Source organism: Spermophilus citellus (assembly GCF_964194105.1).
Source record: "Spermophilus citellus genome assembly, chromosome: 8".
NCBI lineage: Eukaryota > Metazoa > Chordata > Mammalia > Rodentia > Sciuridae > Spermophilus > Spermophilus citellus.
Window position 1 is genome coordinate 31,212,641 of NC_138189.1, and position 20,843 is coordinate 31,233,483.

Sequence of the window (20,843 nt, forward strand, 5' to 3'; positions counted from 1 at the left end):
AAACAGTTCAAAAATTAAGAGATTTGTCTGTCATTTTAAATACAAACTACTCATTTCTGGCTATAATACTGTAAACAACATCACACCACAAATGTGCTCTGAAATTTACACAGAGAAACTTACTGACTAGAATATGCCACATAAAAATTCTATGGTTGGCAAGCTCAAAATTCGGAGGTGTGAAGACCAAAAGATACTTCATAAACAGATTTACTCATAGGATTAAGATCATCTATGCAGTAAGTCCTCCACATCTGGGGGTCCCACATTCATACATTCAATCAATCATGAATCAAAAATATTTTTTAAAACTGTGTCAAGTGGCTTCCCCCGGCCGTTTCCGGTTGTACTTGGAAGCACGGGTTCAGGCCGCTGCTGCGATTGACTGGCTGCTGGCGGCTGCGTGAGCCTTCTTAGAACGGTGGCGGGGGAAGCCAGTCTACAGCCAACATGTCCAGCAGAAATAACAACAAGCTGCCCAACAATCTGCCGCAGTTACAGAATCTGATCAAGCGGGACCCGCCAACCTACATGGAGGAGTTTCTTCAGCAGTATAATCACTACAAATCCAATGTGGAGATTTTCAAGTTACAACCAAATAAACCCAGCAAATTGGCAGAGCTGGTGATGTTTATGGCACAGATTGGTCACTGCTACCCAGAACATCTAAGTAACTTTCCTCAAGAACTGAAAGATCTTCTTTCCTACAATCATAGTGTATTGGATCTAGATCTTCGAATGACATTTTGCAAAGCTCTGATCTTGCTGAGAAATAAGAATCTCATCAATCCATCAAATTTACTAGAGCTCTTTTTCGAACTTCTGCGTTGCCATGATAAGCTTCTGCGAAAGACTTTATACACACATATTGTAACTGATATCAAGAATATAAATGCAAAACACAAGAACAATAAAGTGAATGTAGTTTTGCAGAATTTTATGTATACCATGTTAAGAGATAGCAATGCAACTGCAGCCAAGATATCTTTGGATGTGATGATAGAACTCTACAGAAGGAACATCTGGAATGATGCCAAAACTGTTAATGTTATCACAACTGCATGTTTCTCTAAGGTCACCAAGATACTAGTTGCTGCTTTGACATTCTTCCTTGGGAAAGATGAAGATGAGAAACAGGACAGTGACTCAGAATCTGAGGATGACGGCCCCACAGCAAGAGACCTGCTAGTGCAGTATGCCACAGGGAAGAAGAGCTCCAAAACCAAGAAAAAGTTAGAAAAGGCAATGAAAGTACTCAAGAAACAAAAGAAGAAAAAAAAGCCAGAGGTGTTTAACTTTTCAGCCATTCACTTGATTCATGATCCCCAAGATTTTGCAGAAAAATTACTAAAGCAGCTGGAGAGCTCTAAGGAAAGGTTTGAAGTGAAGATGATGCTCATGAATCTCATCTCCAGATTGGTGGGAATTCACGAGCTTTTTCTCTTCAACTTTTATCCCTTCCTGCAAAGGTTTCTGCAGCCCCACCAGAGAGAAGTAACAAAGATCCTTCTGTTTGCTGCACAAGCTTCTCATCACCTAGTACCCCCAGAGATCATTCAATCAGTGCTCATGACCATGGCCAACAATTTTGTTACTGACAAGAACTCTGGGGAAGTCATGACAGTAGGAATTAATGCTATAAAAGAGATAACAGCTCAATGTCCTCTCGCCATGACTGAAGAACTTCTCCAAGACCTGGCTCAATATAAGACACATAAAGATAAGAATGTGATGATGTCTGCTAGAACTCTGATTCAGCTCTTCCGGACACTGAACCCTCAGATGTTACAGAAGAAATTCCGGGGTAAACCTACAGAAGCATCTGTTCAAGCAAGAGTACAAGAATATGGTGAATTGGATGCTAAAGATTACATTCCAGGAGCAGAGGTTCTGGAAATTGAGAAGGAAGAGAAAACAGAAAATGATGAAGATGAATGGGAAAGTACCAGTCTCAGTGAGGAGGAAGATGCCGATGGTGAATGGGTTGATGTGCACCACTCTTCAGATGAAGAGCAGCAAGAAATTTCTAAGAAACTAAACAGTATGCCCATCAAGGAGCAGAAAGCCAAAGCTGCAGCCATCAGCACTAGTAGAGTTTTAACTCAGGAAGACTTCCAGAAAATCCGTATGGCCCAAATGAGGAAAGAACTTGACGCTGCCCCTGGGAAAGCCCAAAAAAGAAAATACACTGAAATAGACAGTGATGAGGAGCACAGGGGTGAATTACTTTCTCTTCGGGACATTGAACGCCTTCATAAAAAGCCAAAGTCTGACAAGGAGACAAGACTAGCAACTGCAATGGCTGGAAAGACAGATCAAAAGGAATTTGTGAAGAAGAAAACCAAAGTGAATCCATTTTCTAGTTCTACAAATAAAGAGAAGAAAAAACAGAAGAACTTTATGATGATGCGGTATAGCCAGAATGTCCGGTCAAAAAACAAGCGTTCCTTCCGAGAAAAACAGCTGGCATTACGAGATGCGCTGTTGAAAAAGAGGAAAAGGATGAAGTAACTTCCAAGCAAGTTTTTCATTTCGAGGAGAATGCCAAGTTTGTGTCACTACTGTGAAAATTAGTAAATCAAGAATGTTTCTTACATTAAAAAGTCCAGAAGCACTATACGGTAACAACCACAGTAAACTTGGTAGCAATTTGGTGTTTTTAACTTGGAGATGGGTAGTAGTGGGAATGTTTAAAATGTAAATAGTAGTGATATTATAAAAACATTTTCATTTAAACATTCATGCAAAGAAAAACATTGAATGCCTAATAAGTGTCATTCTAGATATAAAATTAAATGAGCCACAGCCAGTTCTCTCAAAGCATTCACAACTAGTGTGGGAAGGGAGGCAGGTACTATATGTGTGTTTACAGTTCATTGTAAATAGTTCTCTTGCAGAGATGGTTTATATTTCTATAGGGTCACTGAGGCCTGATGGACTAAATCTGCAAGGGTGGGAGCTATGTATTCTCTTAAAACAAAAAAGGATGATGTTACAAGAGTAAGAGGTTCTTACTTGTAAATAGGCTTACCTGCTAAAAACAGGTCCCTGCTGTACAGACTTTGGGTAGACAATTTAGCTCTTTTAGTCTATCCAAAAGATTTCAATATTTTTTTTAATGCTATGTAAAGGATTTTTCTCTTCAGACCTCATTTTTTTAAACAGCCATAGGGATAAATTATAATTTTGAAATGTCTTTGTTTCATCCTTTGATCTGTGCTCTTCCTGTTAGTTTCCTCGGCTTCCTTGAACTCTTATCATATTTTCAACTCATTGTTTGTCTTGTCTTCAATAAAGGGTTTCTAACATCAAATAGGTATTCTTTTGTATGTGCAATAGTGTATGATGTTTACCAGTCACACTTAAGTCAATTTCAGGAGACAATTTGTTTGCATTCAATTAATTGCACTTAGAAATAGTTTGGTCCTTCTACCTTAGGTTTTTTAGCTGATGTTGTGGTAGATGAGAAATTTGTTTTTTGTTACTTCAAATTTGAGTAATGGGCAATTTTCTGTCCAGAGTTAGAACAACTTCTAAAATCACTTCCCCTGTTCCCTTTGCAGTTTTTTTGTTCATCTTCTGAATTCAGTTTCAGTTTTATTTGAATGAAACTTTGTGACTTTTGCCCAAGATGTTCCAGATCACTGTTAGACAGTTAGTTGAATACAAGAGTCAACTCCCAGCAACTTGATTGTTTCATGGGATGTGCCCAATGCAAATGTGTTTATTTCAGACCCTTTTCTTTTCTTTTTTTTTTTTTTTTTTTTTTTCCTTTGGGGGTAATGGGAATTGAGCACTTGCTAAGGCAGGCACTCAACCACTGAGCTATATTCTCAGCGCCCCCCACCTTTTAACATATATTTTTTAGTTGTTGATGGAATTTTATTTTATTTTACTTATTTATATGAGGTGCTGAAAATTGAACTCAGTTCCTTAGTCATGCTAGGCAAGCACTTTACCACTGAACCACAACCCCAGCCCCTCTTTAGCCCTTTTTAAATTTTATTTTGAGATAGGGTCTCACCTTCCCAGTCTGACCTCGAACCTGTGATCCTCGTGCCTGAGCCTCCCGAGGTGCTGGGATTGGAGGTGTATACCCAGCTTCAGACCCTCTTCTTTGTGTATTTTCAAAAGGGGTATCTCATGTGTCTGGAGCCAGAAAGTGAATAAAATCCAAAATAGCATAGTAGATAGTGTCCACAGCTTTGCTATGTGTTTTCTGATGGTGCCTGGAAGTTTCATCTTTCCCTTGTATTTCCCCACCCTACTTAGATACCAAGATGCCAAAGTTTTTTCTGTGCTCTGACTCCAATTCTGCTGTGGCCTCACCCTGCTCTTAACTAGCCTGAGGCTTATATGCAAGATAAAGATACCTGGCTTTAAAAGATAAATTCTTCTTAACTGTTTTCTTTAATCCCACAGTCTCTTATTTTTGGTTACTTTTAATAATGTATCAGTTTTCTCTTGAGAATTTTTCTTTTTACTGCTAATTTGAAGATCAAATTCTCACAAATTGGATGCAGCCAGCAAAGGTCAAGTAACTTTGCGGGGTGACTTTAATCTTGAAGAAGTCATCAGTGTTTAAAACTTTTTAGTCTGGAACTTTCCTCAGCACTGAGAATGTGTCCATGTCATGATGCACTCGCATTGTCCAAGCTCATAATATATAAAAGCGATATGTAAATCTGGAATGCTGACCTGTCATCTCTGTGATCTTACTAAGTTCCACTAGTAAATTAGCTCCACGTGAGGCAGAGATTTTGATCTGTTCTCTGCTATATTCCCTGTGGTAGTTCAGTGTCTGATATGGTATAGAGGGACTAGGAAAATGTTTGAACATATGATTTAATCTCTGTCAGTTTTCTGTCTGTAAATATACCAGCTCCCTCACTGACGATTTTGAGAATTTTGAAAACTAATGTTTATAGGCATTTACCATGTTATCTGACACAAAGAAAGGTTTCAGCAAATTTCTCATCAAAAATTAGCTACCTGTTACATTGGTTTTGCTTAATTTATTTAAAATAAAACAGCAATTACATTTGCCACAAATATTTTATCCCTCAAATCCAATTTTTTGGATTACTAGTTTGAAGTATAAAAATGTATGTTGAATACCCACTGTATACAAAGTACTCTGCTAGATGCTATGTGGTTTGTAGACAGCATTTGTCCCTTATTGAAACTTTCAGTGCATTGAAGGCAATAGATTCACAAAATGACTTCATAATACAAAGCAGCTTACAAAAAGTTGTCAGAAAGGTACAGTTATACAAAAAAGTATGTGAGGTGATATAAAGGTATCTTAGTTAAGTCATTCTCAATAAATGTCAATGTTAAAACATCACATGGTCTATCATAAATAGATCTAATTTTGTCAATTAAAAAATCACAGCGCAGGGTGTGGTTGTAGCTCAGTGGTAGAGTGTTTGCATAGCACTTGTGAGGCACTGGGTTTTGTCCTCAGCACCAAATAAAATAAGGTATTGTGTCCATCTACAATTAAAAGTATTTAAAAAAAAAGTACAGTATTAGGGGATCATAAGGAAGGGACAGATCAGCTGGCAGGAAGGTCAAATGCTGGTTTGCTAACAAACTGATGCTTATGATGGTCAGGGCAACCAGTAGGAAGACATTCCCAAACTGTACAAGAAAAGTTGTGGTTTAAAAGTTAAAATAATTTTAGTATGATTTTTAAAAGGTTATTGTTGTATAAATTTTAATTTTTTATATTCTAATTCCTTGAAAATTTTTATATAGGGTATTACATTGCAATTGTTTTAACTAAAATGTTCAGTCATTTTGAGTATTAATACTATTTTAAATAAGATGTTTAAAATATATGTAGATAACATAGTTCTGTACTTTCAGAAATTTAAGAAATATCTTGAATATGATTAAGAAGAGGGATAGGGTTGTGGCTCAGAGGTAGAATGCTTGCCTAACGCGTGTGAGACATTGGGTTTGATCCTTAGCACCACATAAAAAAATAAAGAAAGGTATTGTGTCCATCTACAACTGAAAAAAGAAGAAGATAGGGCAATGACCTAGAGCTTTTTCTTTTACAAGATCAAAGTTGGAAACAACTCTCACTAGTGTAGTATTTGGTCTGCACTTGAATTAAAATGCAAGCAAAAGTAGCACAGCTAATGCTATATTATTGAAAAAGAATAAACTCATATAGGACACTTTTTGTGTGGTAGTCTTATTTCCTTTTGCTGATTCTACTTTCGTGTTTTGTCAGTCTGATCTCAATACAGAAATGTTTAAGTAAACTATGATTTATCTATATGATGGGATATTATATAGTCATTAAAATGTTTACAATAGGAAGTACATATTATAACTTAACAAAAAACAAAGCTTTTTACATGTAAGAAAATTGTACATGTAAGAAAATGGAAAATAATAAAAGCCCTAGAGAAAATATACCAAATATTAAATATTAAAAAAAAAAACTGTGTCAAGTGATTGTAGCTCAGTGGTAGAGCGCTTGCCTTGGATGCATGAGACACTGGGTTTGATCCTCAGCACCACATAGAAATAAATAAATAAAGATATTTTTTTAAAAAACTGTGTCAATAACACAGATGGACTAGACCTGTTTAATAAATATAAAACGTTTAAAAATTGTGTCAATATTATGATATATACATGTATAAATATACCACAGTGAATTCCACCTTTATGAATATCTATGAAACACCAATTAAAAATAAATAGATAAATAAATAAGAGGAAGACCAATAGAATAGAGGAGGGAAATGGGGGAAAGGAGAAGGCAAGAGGTGGCCCAAGGGACTGAAATGGAGCAATTTAAATTACATGCAATGTATGATTATATCAAAATGAACAACTATTATGCATAACTATAATACACTAAGAAAAGCATTTTTTTAAAAAAATTGTACAGAATGCGTACAGATATTTTTTTGTAATTATTCTCTAAACAACACTGTATAATTATGTAGCATTTCTCTTGTGTTAAGTAATCTAGAGATTATTTAAAGTATACAGGAGGCTGTGCATAAGTTATATGAAATTCTATTCTTTTATATATAAGGAACTTCAGCATCCACGGATTTTGGTATCCTCAGGGGTCCTGAAACCAACCCTCCACTAATAAAGAAAGATGATTACACTAGCAGTTGGTTTGATATCAAGGCCATTAAAGAATAAACCCCAAAACAATCAGTAGAAGACCTTCAGATGACTTGGACAACTGTAAGTCAACTCTAAAACTATAACATGAAAAGCTCAAAGCATTTAATTGTCTTCATATATTGAAGTCCACATGTAATATATTGGAAATTAACAGGAAGCCAAGAGCCATAACACATTTATCATAACAGTCTTAGAGCAGATAGGCATACTCCACCAGCTAGTATCCAAAGAGCTCTCAAAATACAGATGATCCCTGACCTATGATGATTCAACTGATTTTTCAGCTTTACTCTATGCAAAAGCAATATGCATTCAGTAGAAAATGTACCTGAAATTTTGAATTTTGAGCTTTCCCTGAGTTAGAAATATGCAATAAGATACTTCCTCAAGAGGAAGCAGCTATAAAATACAGTGTACTTTGTTGCTGAGCTACTTTTGGAAAATGGGGTGTATTAAATGCATTTTCAAGTTATGATATTTTCAACTCTAAGTTAATTGGGATGTGACCCCACCATAAGTCCAGGAGCATCTGTAATAGTTTCATGAAATAATGTCTACCTAATAAAATTATCAAAATGTTTAAGAGAACTAAGAATTCTCTTCTACAAAGATAAGCATTCTTACTTTATTCTGCTAGTATTACCTTTATGAGGATATTTATGTTTTTCTGGTTTACTTAAATTGGCTTGGGCAGATGAAAACGTTTCTCCCTCTTCAGTGTTCTTTTGGGCCTAAACAGATTTAAAAAGTGTCAAGTGTGACAAATATAGGAACATTATTACCACAAAATTCATTGTGAATTAAAGTTTTACTTTTAAATTCAAGGGTCACCTTCCAAACTAGGAAAACACTACAGTAAACTGTCATTCATTTAATTACAACATTTCTACAGCAAATGAAGCATGTTTTCTAACCTCATTTTACAGATAAAATGAAGATAAGGAAACAGATGAAAGACTGTAAAAATACATCTATAAAACATTATTGCTTTACATAACAACCTGCCAAACTGGAAATGGAAGCCTATGTTTGCTTCTTTTATTTCAACTCTCAAACTGTATTATGCAGTTCAAAACTAAAATGTAAACCAAAATAAAGTGAAAACACACTAAAGCTTAAAGAAAAATTAAAAAGCACTTTCTCAAAAGAGAAAAATATCCAATATCTCCACTGCTCCCTCAAAATTTCATTTTATAAATGGGATAATATAGTATTTGTTATAATTTGAATATCTTTATGTATAAGGCTTTCCTTTCTTTCTTTTTGTACCAGGGATTGAGCCCAGGGTCACTTAATCACTGAGCCACACCCTCAGTCCTTTTATTTTATTTTTTTATTATGAGACAGAGTCTCAAATAAGTTACTTAAGATCTCACACTAAGTTGCTGAAGCTAGCTTTGAACTTGCAGTCCCTCTGCCTCGGTCTCCCAAGCCACTGAGATTACAGGTGTGCCCTCTGTGCCTGGCAAACAGTCAGATATTGGTACTGACAATTATACCGATTTATCAGAAATAAAACCAAAATGTGATTGATTAGAAATAAAGCTAATTTATTAAAGATCCAGTGCTTTTTAAAAGAAAGAAAGAAAACATCATGAATAGTCCCAGCCACTGAGGAGGTTAAGGCAGGGGGATTGTGAGTTTGAGGCCAACAAGGACAATAGCACTGATTCTTACTTAAAAAAAAATTTTTTTTGATGCCAAAAATATACTGATTATTTTTTAAGATTGCCCTAATATAGATCTTAAAGTCAGCTTAAAAACAGCAAAATTAAGCTTGCTGAAAAGACAGTGATTAAAATTAAAGTTATTAAATTTATGTCCTATCAGCATTATTCCCTGAACAAATACATAAAAGCCCCCTGTAAAGATTCTGGATTTTTGTGTTCTCGCACTCTTCTTTTAGGAAGAACAAATTTTCCAATGAGTTTCTCCAAAAACATTTTTATAAATTATAAAAATTTAGCTTCTTTCTGGAAAAATCACTCATGGCTATATCTCCAGAGCCTAGAATATACACAACACTGATCTATAGTGTATATTCAGAATGCAAACAGCCCATTATAATGCACCTTTTTGGTCTTGGGTTCCTCATCCAACATGGCTAACGTTCTGGCAAACTCTTCATCTTCATGCAATTGCCTCTCCAGCTGTAAAAACAATCAACATACTGAGATGCTTGTGTTCTTTTGTATGTGAAAGCACAGAGTAAATGCCTAATAAATGTTGAATGAATATAAGTGTTTGGAGGTCAAAAGAGAACTCTGTACTAGAGACAGATTTAGGGGTCATCAGCATATAAATAATAATTACAAACACAGGAATGGATGAGATTGCTCATAGTAAAAACAAGAGATATGAGCAAATTAAGTTATTTTAAATATATTAAAGGAGCTTCCCACTAAAGAACTCTTAAGAGCCGGGCAGTGGCATATGCCTTTAATCCCAGTGACTTGGGAGGCTGAGGCAGGAGGATCACAAGTTCAAAGCCAGCCTCAACAAAAACAAGGCACTAAAGAACTCAATGAGACCCTATCTCTAAATAAAACACAAAAAAGGGCTGGGGATGTGGCTCAGGTCAAGTGCCCTTGAATTCAATCCCCAGTACTCCCCCAGCCAAAAAAAAAAAAAAAAAAACTCTTAAAGATAAATCTTAAAGTAAAATTATCCCTTGGTCTCATAATTTATCTTTTATAGATATTTAGAGTTTTGTATATTAGATTTTAACTTACTTTACACATAATCTCCAATAAAGCTCAATTCAAAACTAAACTAGAACTATCTTGACTGTTTGCCTAGCTACGGCACATCAAAACATCAAGTTATTAATGATACCTAAGTAAAATGCCAATACCTCTGCATCTTCATCAAGTTGCAATTGCTTGGCGATGACTTCATCGTTTAATATGGAATCATTTGTATTCTGTGAAGGCTATATTTCAAAGAAAATTAAACAGTATCAGCATAAAACAAGTTAAAAATAAGGTGTTTTTTCTTGACTATAATAGCTGATTAAACACACCAATGAGATAAGTATATCAGTAATAGTTGTAACCCACACCAGCCAAAATGTCAACTTTACTGGCAAATCAACATAAGAATGATCACATTGTCCCATGGTAGCACTAATATGAAATCAACAAACACACACTACTGGGCAGGTTAATTTAACTCAGGAGGCTGCTTTGACTAAGTTATAATTTCTATACAGCCAGAAAAAGATGAATCTAACTCCAGTAGAGAAGGTCAAATATAGCATATTCATAAGGGATGTATTTATGACTTCATTTGGGAACAAATCTATTATCTAATTTTGTCTGGTTGAAGTCACAAGTAAAATGAGTTTGTATTATGAGAAAACAATTTAAATTCTAAGAACTATAACTTTTTCTAATAGTCTTCATACCTTTTTCCTGTTTTGAAGTATAAAGAAAAATTATGGAGTATCTTATTTCTTTGTCCTCTAAAATGAGGGCAACACATTTTATCCTAATCACAGGAAAATTGTCTTCATTAATAAAACATGCTGACCCATTTATAACATCCTATTTTTTCCTCTTATTAACATCAGTACATGGCTATATCATCTGAAAATTCTTTCTTGCATGTGGAACACTCACTTGTTTTCTTTTGCTTGCTACCATCTTCTTATCCGATCTTTGGACACTTCCAGTTCCAAAATAATCAAGCACTGAGGTTGGTGTAAGTTTTATTGGTGATAAAGGCTTATTCTTGGCCTTAGTGTTTTCTTCATTCTTTTTCATGTTTGATGTTCCAAGATAACTATTTGTAGATCTTCCATTTTCTTTTGATTTAGAGGCTGCTTTCTTACACATAAAGTCGTCATCTTCATCTTACATGGAATATAACCAAATATTTTTTGATAAACATCAATTTCTAAATTATATAAGGCAACTACTTCTACCAGCTTTAGAAAAAGTACAAAAAAGCTTTGGGATGCTAGTAATTCTTTTTCCTTTCCATCTCCTGAACTCAACAGTCACCCCCCTGCATTTACCACTGCCAGGCCTGTAATACACCAACCCAACTACACAAATATTTACTGAGCACCCATTATATGCCAGGTACTGATGATACAAGAGTGAATTAAAAAAAAAAAAAAAAAAAACCTGCGCTCATGCAACTTCAAGTCTACAAGCGAAAACAGATAACAAATATGTACTGTTGAGTTATATGTGCTATGAAGAAAAAACAGAAGTGGGGTGTAGATCAATGGTAGAGTACTTACCTAGCATATGTGAAGCCCTGGGTTCACTCCCCACCAATGAAAAACATTTTAAATTAAAAAAAAAAAAAAAGAAAAGTGACTCTCTTTTAGAGAGTAATCGGGGAAAGTCTCTCTGATAAGCGAACTTTCACAGAACCCTAAAATACAGATACTACACAGCAAGAAGGCTCAGACAATGAAAACTACAAGTGCAAAAGCTTAAAGTAAGTGTGCTTTGAGGTCAATGTGGCCACAGCACAATAAGAGGGTATGTGCTGCAAGAATCCAGGTGAAAGAGAGAGAAGTCAAATCCTGCAGGACTTTCTATGTCACACAAAGAATTTCAGATTTTACTATAAAATGAGAATCAACTACAGAACTCCAAGCAGAGAATTCCAACTTAAGTCACATCCTTTGGAGAAGACACTGTACAAGGTTGAAAGGAAAGCAAGGAGATAACTTAGGAAGCTACGGTAGCTCCAAACAAGATGCTGTGTACAGTGGGTTTGCAGACATGGTGAGGAGTTGTCAAATTCTAGCTATATATTAAAGGTGTACTATCTTACCAATATCTAACCATTCATTTAAGACTTTAAAATTTTGCTATATTTTATATTTTTTTAAAAAATTCCCATTAAAAATTGATCTTAAGTGTCTTTTTAGTACTGGGTATATAGCTCAGTGATCAAGCACTTGCTTAGCATGTACAAGGCCATGGGTTCCATCCCTAGCACAACAAAAGAATTTCTATATATTCATAAGGCTTAGATAGCTAGAAACCCTAAAAATGTACTTCAAAGGGGCCTCAACAAATTTTTATTTGGTTCAGTGACTCACAAAAGAAAAGGCTTTTCAATTTGGTCTATTAACAAAAGAAATTTCTTAAAAAAATCTAAAAGATGACCATGAAGATTAGGTCAAGGGAACGGGAAGGTTTCCTTTATAAACTCAGTATGCAAAACCACACGAGTGGGTCTTACTTCCTCTCAAGGGCTCACTCTTTTGACTACCAATATTTGTTAAGGCCATATGATCCAGGAGCTGGGATATTCCTAATTGGTTCCTACCGAAAAATGAAAGTAATCAATGCTATGTTAAAAGGGAAGAGGGGAGTAGATTTAGCCTTACTTTCTATAAATATATAAAATTGAAATTATAAACTTTACAACATGTAACTTAGAGGTTCCTGGTTACAAATATAGCAAGTAATCCACTATTTAAAGCAAGAGGAGAGATCTCTGAGGATGCCCATACCATTCACTATAGGCTCATTTTCTCTACTAATTGACAGCTCACCCAACCCTTCAAGGGCCTCCAATGAGCACAGATATGTTTATTAGATGGCTTCACATTCTTGGCTATGACCAACTAAGCCAGCTGTGGGCACCTGATCAAGTGGGGCCCATGATCAGTCGAGTTTATTCCTGTACTCCACGAAACAGGTTAAAGGTCTCCTAACAAATTCTCCATCTTGTTTACTCCAAACTAGTTTATTTTATTTTTTTAACTTACCTGAAACGGAACAATTCTAATTAAAGCACACTTGCTTAACTTTAGTGAAGTCAAACTACCTTTGAGCCTAAAAATTTATCCATAAACCTTTCTAAAGCACATCCAGGGCTTGATACACTTAAATTTCAGTTCAACCATGTTAACAAGAGTCAGCAAACAAGTCAGTCACTCATTCATTTCTCTCGTTCTCTGCCTATTTGCCAGGTAAAGGAAAGGGGTCTGATTCACAGAGGTTTGGAAAGGCTGGGCAATATTATCACCATTCCACTAAGTAAATAGCCACGTGAATCACCCATAGTAAGTCTGATAACCACTGAGAATATAATCTAAAATACCTTTCGTTTTCTCTAAAATAACAATGAATTATTATAAAAATTCAAATATTTTATGATTGAGAGCTATTTTACATGCACACCTACACTCAGTTAAGCTAGAGCATAACCAATCAGTAGCACACTCTCTACAGTCACATGTCACTTAATAACAGAAATATTTTCTGGGAAAAGCATCATTAGTTGATTGCACTGGTTGTGCAAACATCATAGGGTATCCTTATACAAACCTACATTATACAGCCCTACTACACACGTAGTCATATGGTCATATATGTGGTATAGCCATGATGAATAAAACATACAAGATTAAATAAAACATAAGATAAAATGATACAGTAAAAAACATGGTAAACAGGATGCTGCTATTGAAACATGTGATAGTAAACTTTAATTTTTGAAAGTGGAACGAGTATATTCTAAACAATAAAAATATAGTAAATATATAAACCAGCAACACAGGTGTTGATTAAAGTATATTCTGTACTATAAATATTGTATTGCTATAGTTCTATACGACTTTGCAGTGCTTTAGGTTTCTTTACAGCGCCATCACCACAAACATGGACAACACAGTGCACCATGACCTTAAATCAGGTGCAATGTCACCAGGTAATAAGAATTTTTCAGCTCCATTATAATCTATGGGGCCCCTGTTGTATATGCTGTTTATCATTAAAATATTCTGTTATGCGGTATGTGACTATATCCTACTTAGCAAGCCAAAAAAATATGCAAAATAGCCTTAAAAATTTAAACCAAGAAGACCATCGCGTATATCCTGGCTTTAATAAAGAAAGGAAGAAAAAAAGGGCAGGAGGAAAAAGGAGGGGAGTGGGAGGAAAAAGGAAAGGGGAAAAGAGCAAGGGAAGGCAGACTAGAACCTTCCAAGTACAGAAAATCAAAACATCACCTTAGGCAATACCTGCCAAATTAAAAGCATAACCAGTGTATGTAAGATAAGACTTCTAATCTTAAGTTTAATCATGTTTATATGCTTCATGCATGCTAGGCAAGCACTCTACCACTGAGCCACATCCTCAGCACATATTTATTTGCTTTAAGTTCAACAACCACAGGAGGGAGGGGGGAGGCAGGAGGGAGTCCCTTAATGGAGAAGAAACAAAAATTAAATTGTCTGTGAAATGACAGTGGCTATTCTAGCTTTACACCCACATTAAATACGCCAAGAACAGCTAGGCACAGTGGCACACACCTATAATCCCAGCTATTTGGGAGACTGAGGCGGTAGGATCGCATGTTCTAGACCAGCCTCTAGACCAGCAATTTAGCAAGACCCTGTCTCAAAACAAAATTTTTAGAAAGGCTGGGGATATAGCCCAGTGGTAGAGTGCTCCTGAGTTCAATCTCCAGTACTACCAAAAAAATAAAATCCAAAACACTAACATTCCATTTCAACTACACCTCAACTTGCTCATAAGTAGTATGACAGAAAACACCAGAACTGAGTGGGTAAGGTCAACTACTTACAGACTATGGGAACAGACTATGGGCAAGAAAAGATGAAGAAATTAGGGGACTAATATAAGATAGGCAAGCAAAATGGCCTCACAGTAATAATGGCAGTAGAGATTGAGAGAGGAATGAGTATTGTTTATAATATGGGAAAACAAATAGCCTAAATACCTATTCAAAAGTTCAACCATGTGATGGAATTCTATGCAGCAATAAAATATCTTAATGTAGATCCATATTTATTGATATAAAGATATCCATGGGGCTGGGGTTGTGGCTCAGTGGTAGAGTGCTTGCCTTGCATGTGGTGAGGAACTGCTTTTATACTCAGTACCACATAAAAACAAATAAAACAAAATAAAGGTATGGTGTCCATCCACAATTTAAAAAATATTTTTTAAAAAGATATCCATGTCAGGGCTGAGGATGTAACCTAGTGGTTAGAGTGCTCATCTAACATAAGTGAGCCCTGGCTTCAAACTCCCGGTACTGGGAGAGGGGAAAAAAACTTCTCCTCTATAATTTTGTGACTCTGAATAACCATATAAACTTTTTTTTACTGTTATGCTCAACATTTATGAAAATGTGATGAGCTATAAAATGTAAATTGGTATGACTTCTAGAAAGTAACTTGGAAGAACATATCTTTAACCTTAAATTAATTGATATGCTTTAGTGTAGTATTCTTGGAGATATTAGAGGTGTGGAAAAATATATATTACAAATATATTCATCAGGGATGCGAATGTAGCCCAAGGGTAGAGCACTTGCCTAGCATGCACAAGCCCTGGGTTTGATCCCCAGGCACACTATTAGGAACATGAACAGTGTAGGCAATCAAAATAATCAAAACTGGGGAAAGGTTTAAATAAATTGTGGTCTAACCAGTCAATGGACTTATGCAGCTGTTAAAAGATCAAGCCAAAATTTCAAGGTTCAAAACACTGATGACAACAGTTTTTTAAAAAAAGCAGAATGCATCAGTTCTTTTTCATTAGTCCTAACATTCTAGGTCTTACACCAGCTTAAAAGGAGGGCTTCTTCATGAGCCTCCCCTGCTAGTAACCTTTACAAGAATGAAAAGCAAAGAGCTACTCTCTGAATACATGGGTTTAAACTTAACAAATGTCTTCAAGCTACAGGTCCCAAAAAATGTACTATTCCTAACACAGACACAGTTTTATAAACATTTTCATAATTTTTCAATAAGAAAGTAAATCACACATGGATCTCCAAGAAAAAATCATGGAAGTGAAATTTCAAGTATATTTTCACTATATTAAGCAAAAATTACATACAAGTCCCACAAAATAAGTAGCTCTCCAGACCCCTTGGAAAGTAGGAGGAATTCTGGGGAATGAAGTTATAAAAGAGAAAAGAAGAGACAATTCTCAAGGACAACTCTCTTGCTTTGACACTTCTTCAATGCCTCCTGATTTGTGTTCTTTCCCACACTCCTTACAGTTGTGGGAGTGATTAACAACAAAAGGAAATTCATGATCCTAAGAAAAGTGATATTTGTGACAAATATAAGGGTTTCACAACTAGAGTACACTCTGTCATGAATATCTGAAGGATCCTGTCATGTGACTTTGATGAAACCAGAAAATCTGAAGAAAGAGCAGTCCTACTGTCTACACACACGATGACTGTTGAACAGATTGTCTTAGAGCTCCTTAGACCTCAGTATTCCAGGGTTACACCAATATATTATGGAGAAAAAAGGCAGAAAAGGCCAAGGATGCAACCAGCTGCTTGCAAAGACACAGTCATTTAACAGGTGTTGCTGTGACCATCCTCACATAAAATCAATATTTGACAATCCAACACATTGTGTAGAGATGAAACATTCCTCTTTTTTCACATTTACCATTTGCTAACAAACCTAAATTTGTTTCTGCTTTGTCAGAAGCCAAAGGCAAACTATGTTCTCATCTCCCCAGAAACTTACAATAAAATAATGATAAATAGATCTAAGTCAAATTTCTGAGAACTAGGTGAAAATCATGGGCAACTGAACACTTAAAACTTCCCTCCAGGATATCTGTTTCCTTATGAAAACACCATTTATTTTCATTAAAGACAACATAAACTCAAATGTGGTAACAACAACCAAGTAAACTAGCATTATCCAACACACAGCAGAGGAACTGCCTAGAAGAGAAGATTGCTTTGCCACTCTGAATTAGATACATTCATTTATTTAGACAGATAACAAATAAAAGAAAAAGAGAATAATGTGCAGGTCCATATGAAAATCTATTTACAAACCAAAAAGAAAAAAAAAATCTCATCTGGAGTTCATACTGCTGAGAATATGACCTTTCCAAATGGATCTCTGAATATCCTAATTCTGACTTTCTTTCCTTTGGTCTGGAACACATCAAAACCAAATTAATTGAGAGATCTCATTACAGAAATTAACAATAATTTACTCAGCAACAACTCAAAAACTAAAAAGAGGACCTAGACATTTAAAGCCTGTTTCTATGAAGTTCCTTTTCAATACTTCTTTGAGTTAAAATCCTAAATTGTCCTTTTGGTTTTGGAGCTAGAGAAAGGTTCATACATTTGTCCAGCCACTAGTAAGTATTCATTAATTAAGTAGAAGAGAAACTATACATAACTTCTTTGTCTGTTTATGTGGTGAAACATTCTATACATATCACTGTAATAAAACTTCTGAGACTGTTCATCTTTAATCAAGAAACCAGATCTCATGATTCATTACCAATGAATCCTCTTAGAATCAAATGGAATCCATTATACTTTTTAAAAACTTTTTATAATTTGTGGAGTCTTGTAAGGTAGTTAAGGAATAATAACAGAAAAATTGTATAAGCTTAAAATATGATGTTATCCACCACACAGGTATCAAGCCCACTGGATCTCACAGAAAAAGTAAAAAGAGGGAGCACACCTGAACATCTGACCAAAGTACATGACCCAAAATGTCTTACAATTCAAAGTCTTCAAAACAAACAACAGAAGGAACCCTTACCGGCCAGAGTTAAGGCAGTGATTCTGCAATGCAACTCCCCACACACAAGAGGAGGAAGGGAACAGTGCTGGGCTCAGTATTAAGGTAAAGTATAAATCACCTGCATGTTACTTTGATAAAGACAGCCAGGCACTGTGGCACATGCCTATAATCCCAGCAACTGGGGAGGCTGAGACAAGAGGATTGCAACTTAGCAAGGTCCTAAGAACTTAGCAAGATTTATTTTTATGTGGTGCTGAGGATCAAACACAGGACCTTGGACTTGCTAGGTGAGCACTCTACCACTGAGCCACAACCCCAGGTCCACCAATAGACTTTAATAGTGTACTTTAATCCAGAATACAATTATGCATACAGTGTATACATCACTTTTATTTAATAAATAAATTAGTAATAATTTAATATTATTAAATAAATGTATTGATCATTCCACAATGTATATATTTATGTATGTATATATATCCAAACATCACTTTGTAACTGACAAATAATTATTATTTGTCATCATTATTTAGAATTGAAAATATATGCAATATTTAAATTTTAATTTTTAAAAAAATTTTAAGTATTGAAATTTAATATTAAAAAAACAAAGGATACAAAATCTGGAATCGGCCCAGAAACTAAGAAGATAAAAATGTAATACAGTTAGTTGATTCTAGAAAAAAATTAAGGAGAAACTGAAAACTGGAAAAGAAAAAGCTAATTTAATAGTAGCCCATGGCTTTGTTTTGTTTTTTTAATTTTTCAGGAGTGTTTTGACCTATAAGATAAATAGGAGTCAAAAGGAAAAGGAAAATGGTTGGGGCAGAAGGACCCTAATAAAAACACTGTGCTCAGAGCATAGCTTTATGAAAATAAACCCTGTGCTGTTACTCATAATACAGGTAGATAAGCTACACTCTTAAAAATGCTACATAGCTTCAAGAAACACTACTCCTTTTAAAGTGGTCATATTCTTTGTGAACTTCCAATTCATAAAGTAATGAAGCACAAACAGGCTCACATCAACAATACAATATCCAAAAAAGGAAGAGAAAGAAAAATTGAACTCATACTATTAAATTCTATGCAGAAGTTTAAAAGAATGAGACAGGGATCTTTTAAAATTGAAAGAGGTAGACTGAGGAAGGGGGCAGGAGGAATAGAAAAAGGGAGAAGAGAAAGGGAGGAAGGGAGGAAGGGCAGACTAAGACATTAAATTATGAAAAAGCAAGCTACAAAAATCTTACGGTAAGACACTACTCAAATAAGTAAATATGCATATATACATACAAGTACAAGTGTGTTTAATATAGCTATGTAAGGCAAAGGAGTTACATGAGGGAAATGGAACATATACTCATTTGATTTAAAACCATGTTAAACTAAATACTTTATCCATCCTCAAAAATTCTCAGCTCAGTTTCTTTTATACAGAATCTTAGTGTATAAATTAATATTAATCTTTAGCAATAATCAAACAATATACAGTTCTTGGTTTCTTCTCCAAGGAAACTTTCTGCCTCAAAACATCTAGGTTTCTCTGAAAACGTGTCTAAAAGGCTCCCTATCATACACAGAATTTATACCCATTTGTTCATACATAAAACTATGTCTGAAAATTAGCAAAAAAATACTATAGGAACCTCTAGTAATATTTTCTGCTACTGTTTTTCCAAATCACAGGTCACTGGTGTTACACAGTAACCCAGAGAACAAAACAACACCAATTTTTTTTTTCCTCACTTAACACCCACCAAATAATTATAACATAAAGAGCACTAACTGCCTCTGGGATTATGAGCTCAATAAAATTAGCAGTCATAAACAATTCTTGAGAGAGGAAAACCCCCACGTTTTTGGATCAAACAGTGGCCCAGTGAAACTGCATATTGAAAGGTCATCTTTACCAAACAAAACTCAAGGCCTCTCACTTCATTAAACAGCTGAAAGTAAATATATTTACCCAGTACAACAAGTATTTGGGTTTTTACCAACCCAGAAGAACATTTTACTAGTCAATGGTTAGCTATGAAAAGATTTACAAGCAATTTTTTCCTTTTCCTATAACATGGAAAATTAATGTAGTTAGTCTTTAAAAAATTAATAAATCCTAGAAGACAGATTTAATCAAAGAGATGATCAAAAATATTTGTCATGAAGTTAATGGTAAACCTAAATGCCTGTATAATAATATGGTCTAAAAGGCTATATAATAATATAAACAAAAATATTTGAAATCTACATTGTTTCTAATTCTGTTTTGCACTGTTTAGAAAATTATGTAAAAGAAATAAAATGTAAGCCACATATGTGATTTTAAATAGTCTCATAGCCACATTTAAAAAGTAAAAAGTAAAGTTAATTTTACCAATGGTTTATTTAATCAAATATATCCAAATTGTTATCATTTCAACATGGGATGAATACTAAAAAGCCAGTAAGACAGTTTACCTTTTTGTAGGAAGTCTTTGAAATCTTTTTTTACATAAATTTTATTGTGTATAGTTAAGGTATACAAAAATTATGTATGTGATTCCTACAGTCAGTAAAATGGATATTACAGTGAAGCAAATTAACATATCTATCATCTCACATAGTTAGCCATTTTTTTTTTTTTTGGTCTGTTTTTGTGGTAAGAGCAACAAAAATCTACTCATTCAGCAGTAATCCCAAATACAATTTGATTAGCTGAGTCCTCTTTTATGCATCAGATTTCTAGACTTTGTTCATAGTACACATCTGCTACTTTGTAACTTCTGACCTGTATCTCCCCATTTTCCCCCTCTACCCTCTTGGTAATTGCTGTTTTATTCACTCTGGGAAATCATGCAATATTTTTCTTTATGCACATAGTTTATTTCACTTAGCATGTCCTCCAAGTGGCATATGCCCATATCACCTTCTTGCAAAGAAGGCTGACTATTCCATTGTATACATATATACAATTTCTTTATCTGTTACAGCATAGTTTGTTTCCGTGTCTTGGCTATCATGCATAATGCTTTAACAAACGCGGGAGTGCAGATATCTTTACAAGGTGATGATTTCATTCTCTTTGGATATATGTCCAGAAGAATGATTGCTGAGCTAACTGGTAGTAATATTTTTAATTTCTTTAGCAATTCCCAAACTGTTTTCCATAAAA

At 34.9% G+C, this 20,843-nt stretch overlaps 2 protein-coding genes across 5 annotated transcripts in view; one reads left to right on the top strand and one right to left on the bottom strand.

The window, feature by feature from the left end:
* The window catches only part of RFC1 (replication factor C subunit 1), a 115,291-nt gene that overhangs the window by 67,547 nt on the left and 26,901 nt on the right, over window positions 1-20,843 (bottom strand). For all 4 annotated transcript variants that reach the window (XR_014023223.1, XR_014023224.1, XM_081303569.1 and 1 more), the window contains 4 exons: window positions 10,785-11,017; window positions 10,019-10,096; window positions 9,237-9,314; window positions 7,808-7,895 (listed from right to left, as the gene is read on the bottom strand). Coding sequence is in view for 2 of the 4 variants with exons in the window: in XM_081303569.1 (XP_081159695.1) it covers window positions 7,808-7,895; window positions 9,237-9,314; window positions 10,019-10,096; window positions 10,785-11,017 (477 nt within the window). In the remaining 2 variants the exon portion in view is untranslated. The remainder of the gene's footprint in view (window positions 1-7,807; window positions 7,896-9,236; window positions 9,315-10,018; window positions 10,097-10,784; window positions 11,018-20,843) is intronic.
* On the top strand, window positions 357-2,806 carry LOC308654144 (protein SDA1 homolog). The gene has a single exon (XM_081303155.1). It carries the CDS (start codon window positions 451-453, stop codon window positions 2,509-2,511), a length of 2,061 nt encoding a protein of 686 aa, XP_081159281.1. The 5' UTR covers window positions 357-450; the 3' UTR covers window positions 2,512-2,806.

What these genes read in the sequence shown, in the direction of transcription:
- LOC308654144 (XM_081303155.1), top strand. Translation starts at nt 451, where the DNA reads ATGTCCAGCAGAAATAACAACAAGCTGCCCAACAATCTGCCGCAGTTA.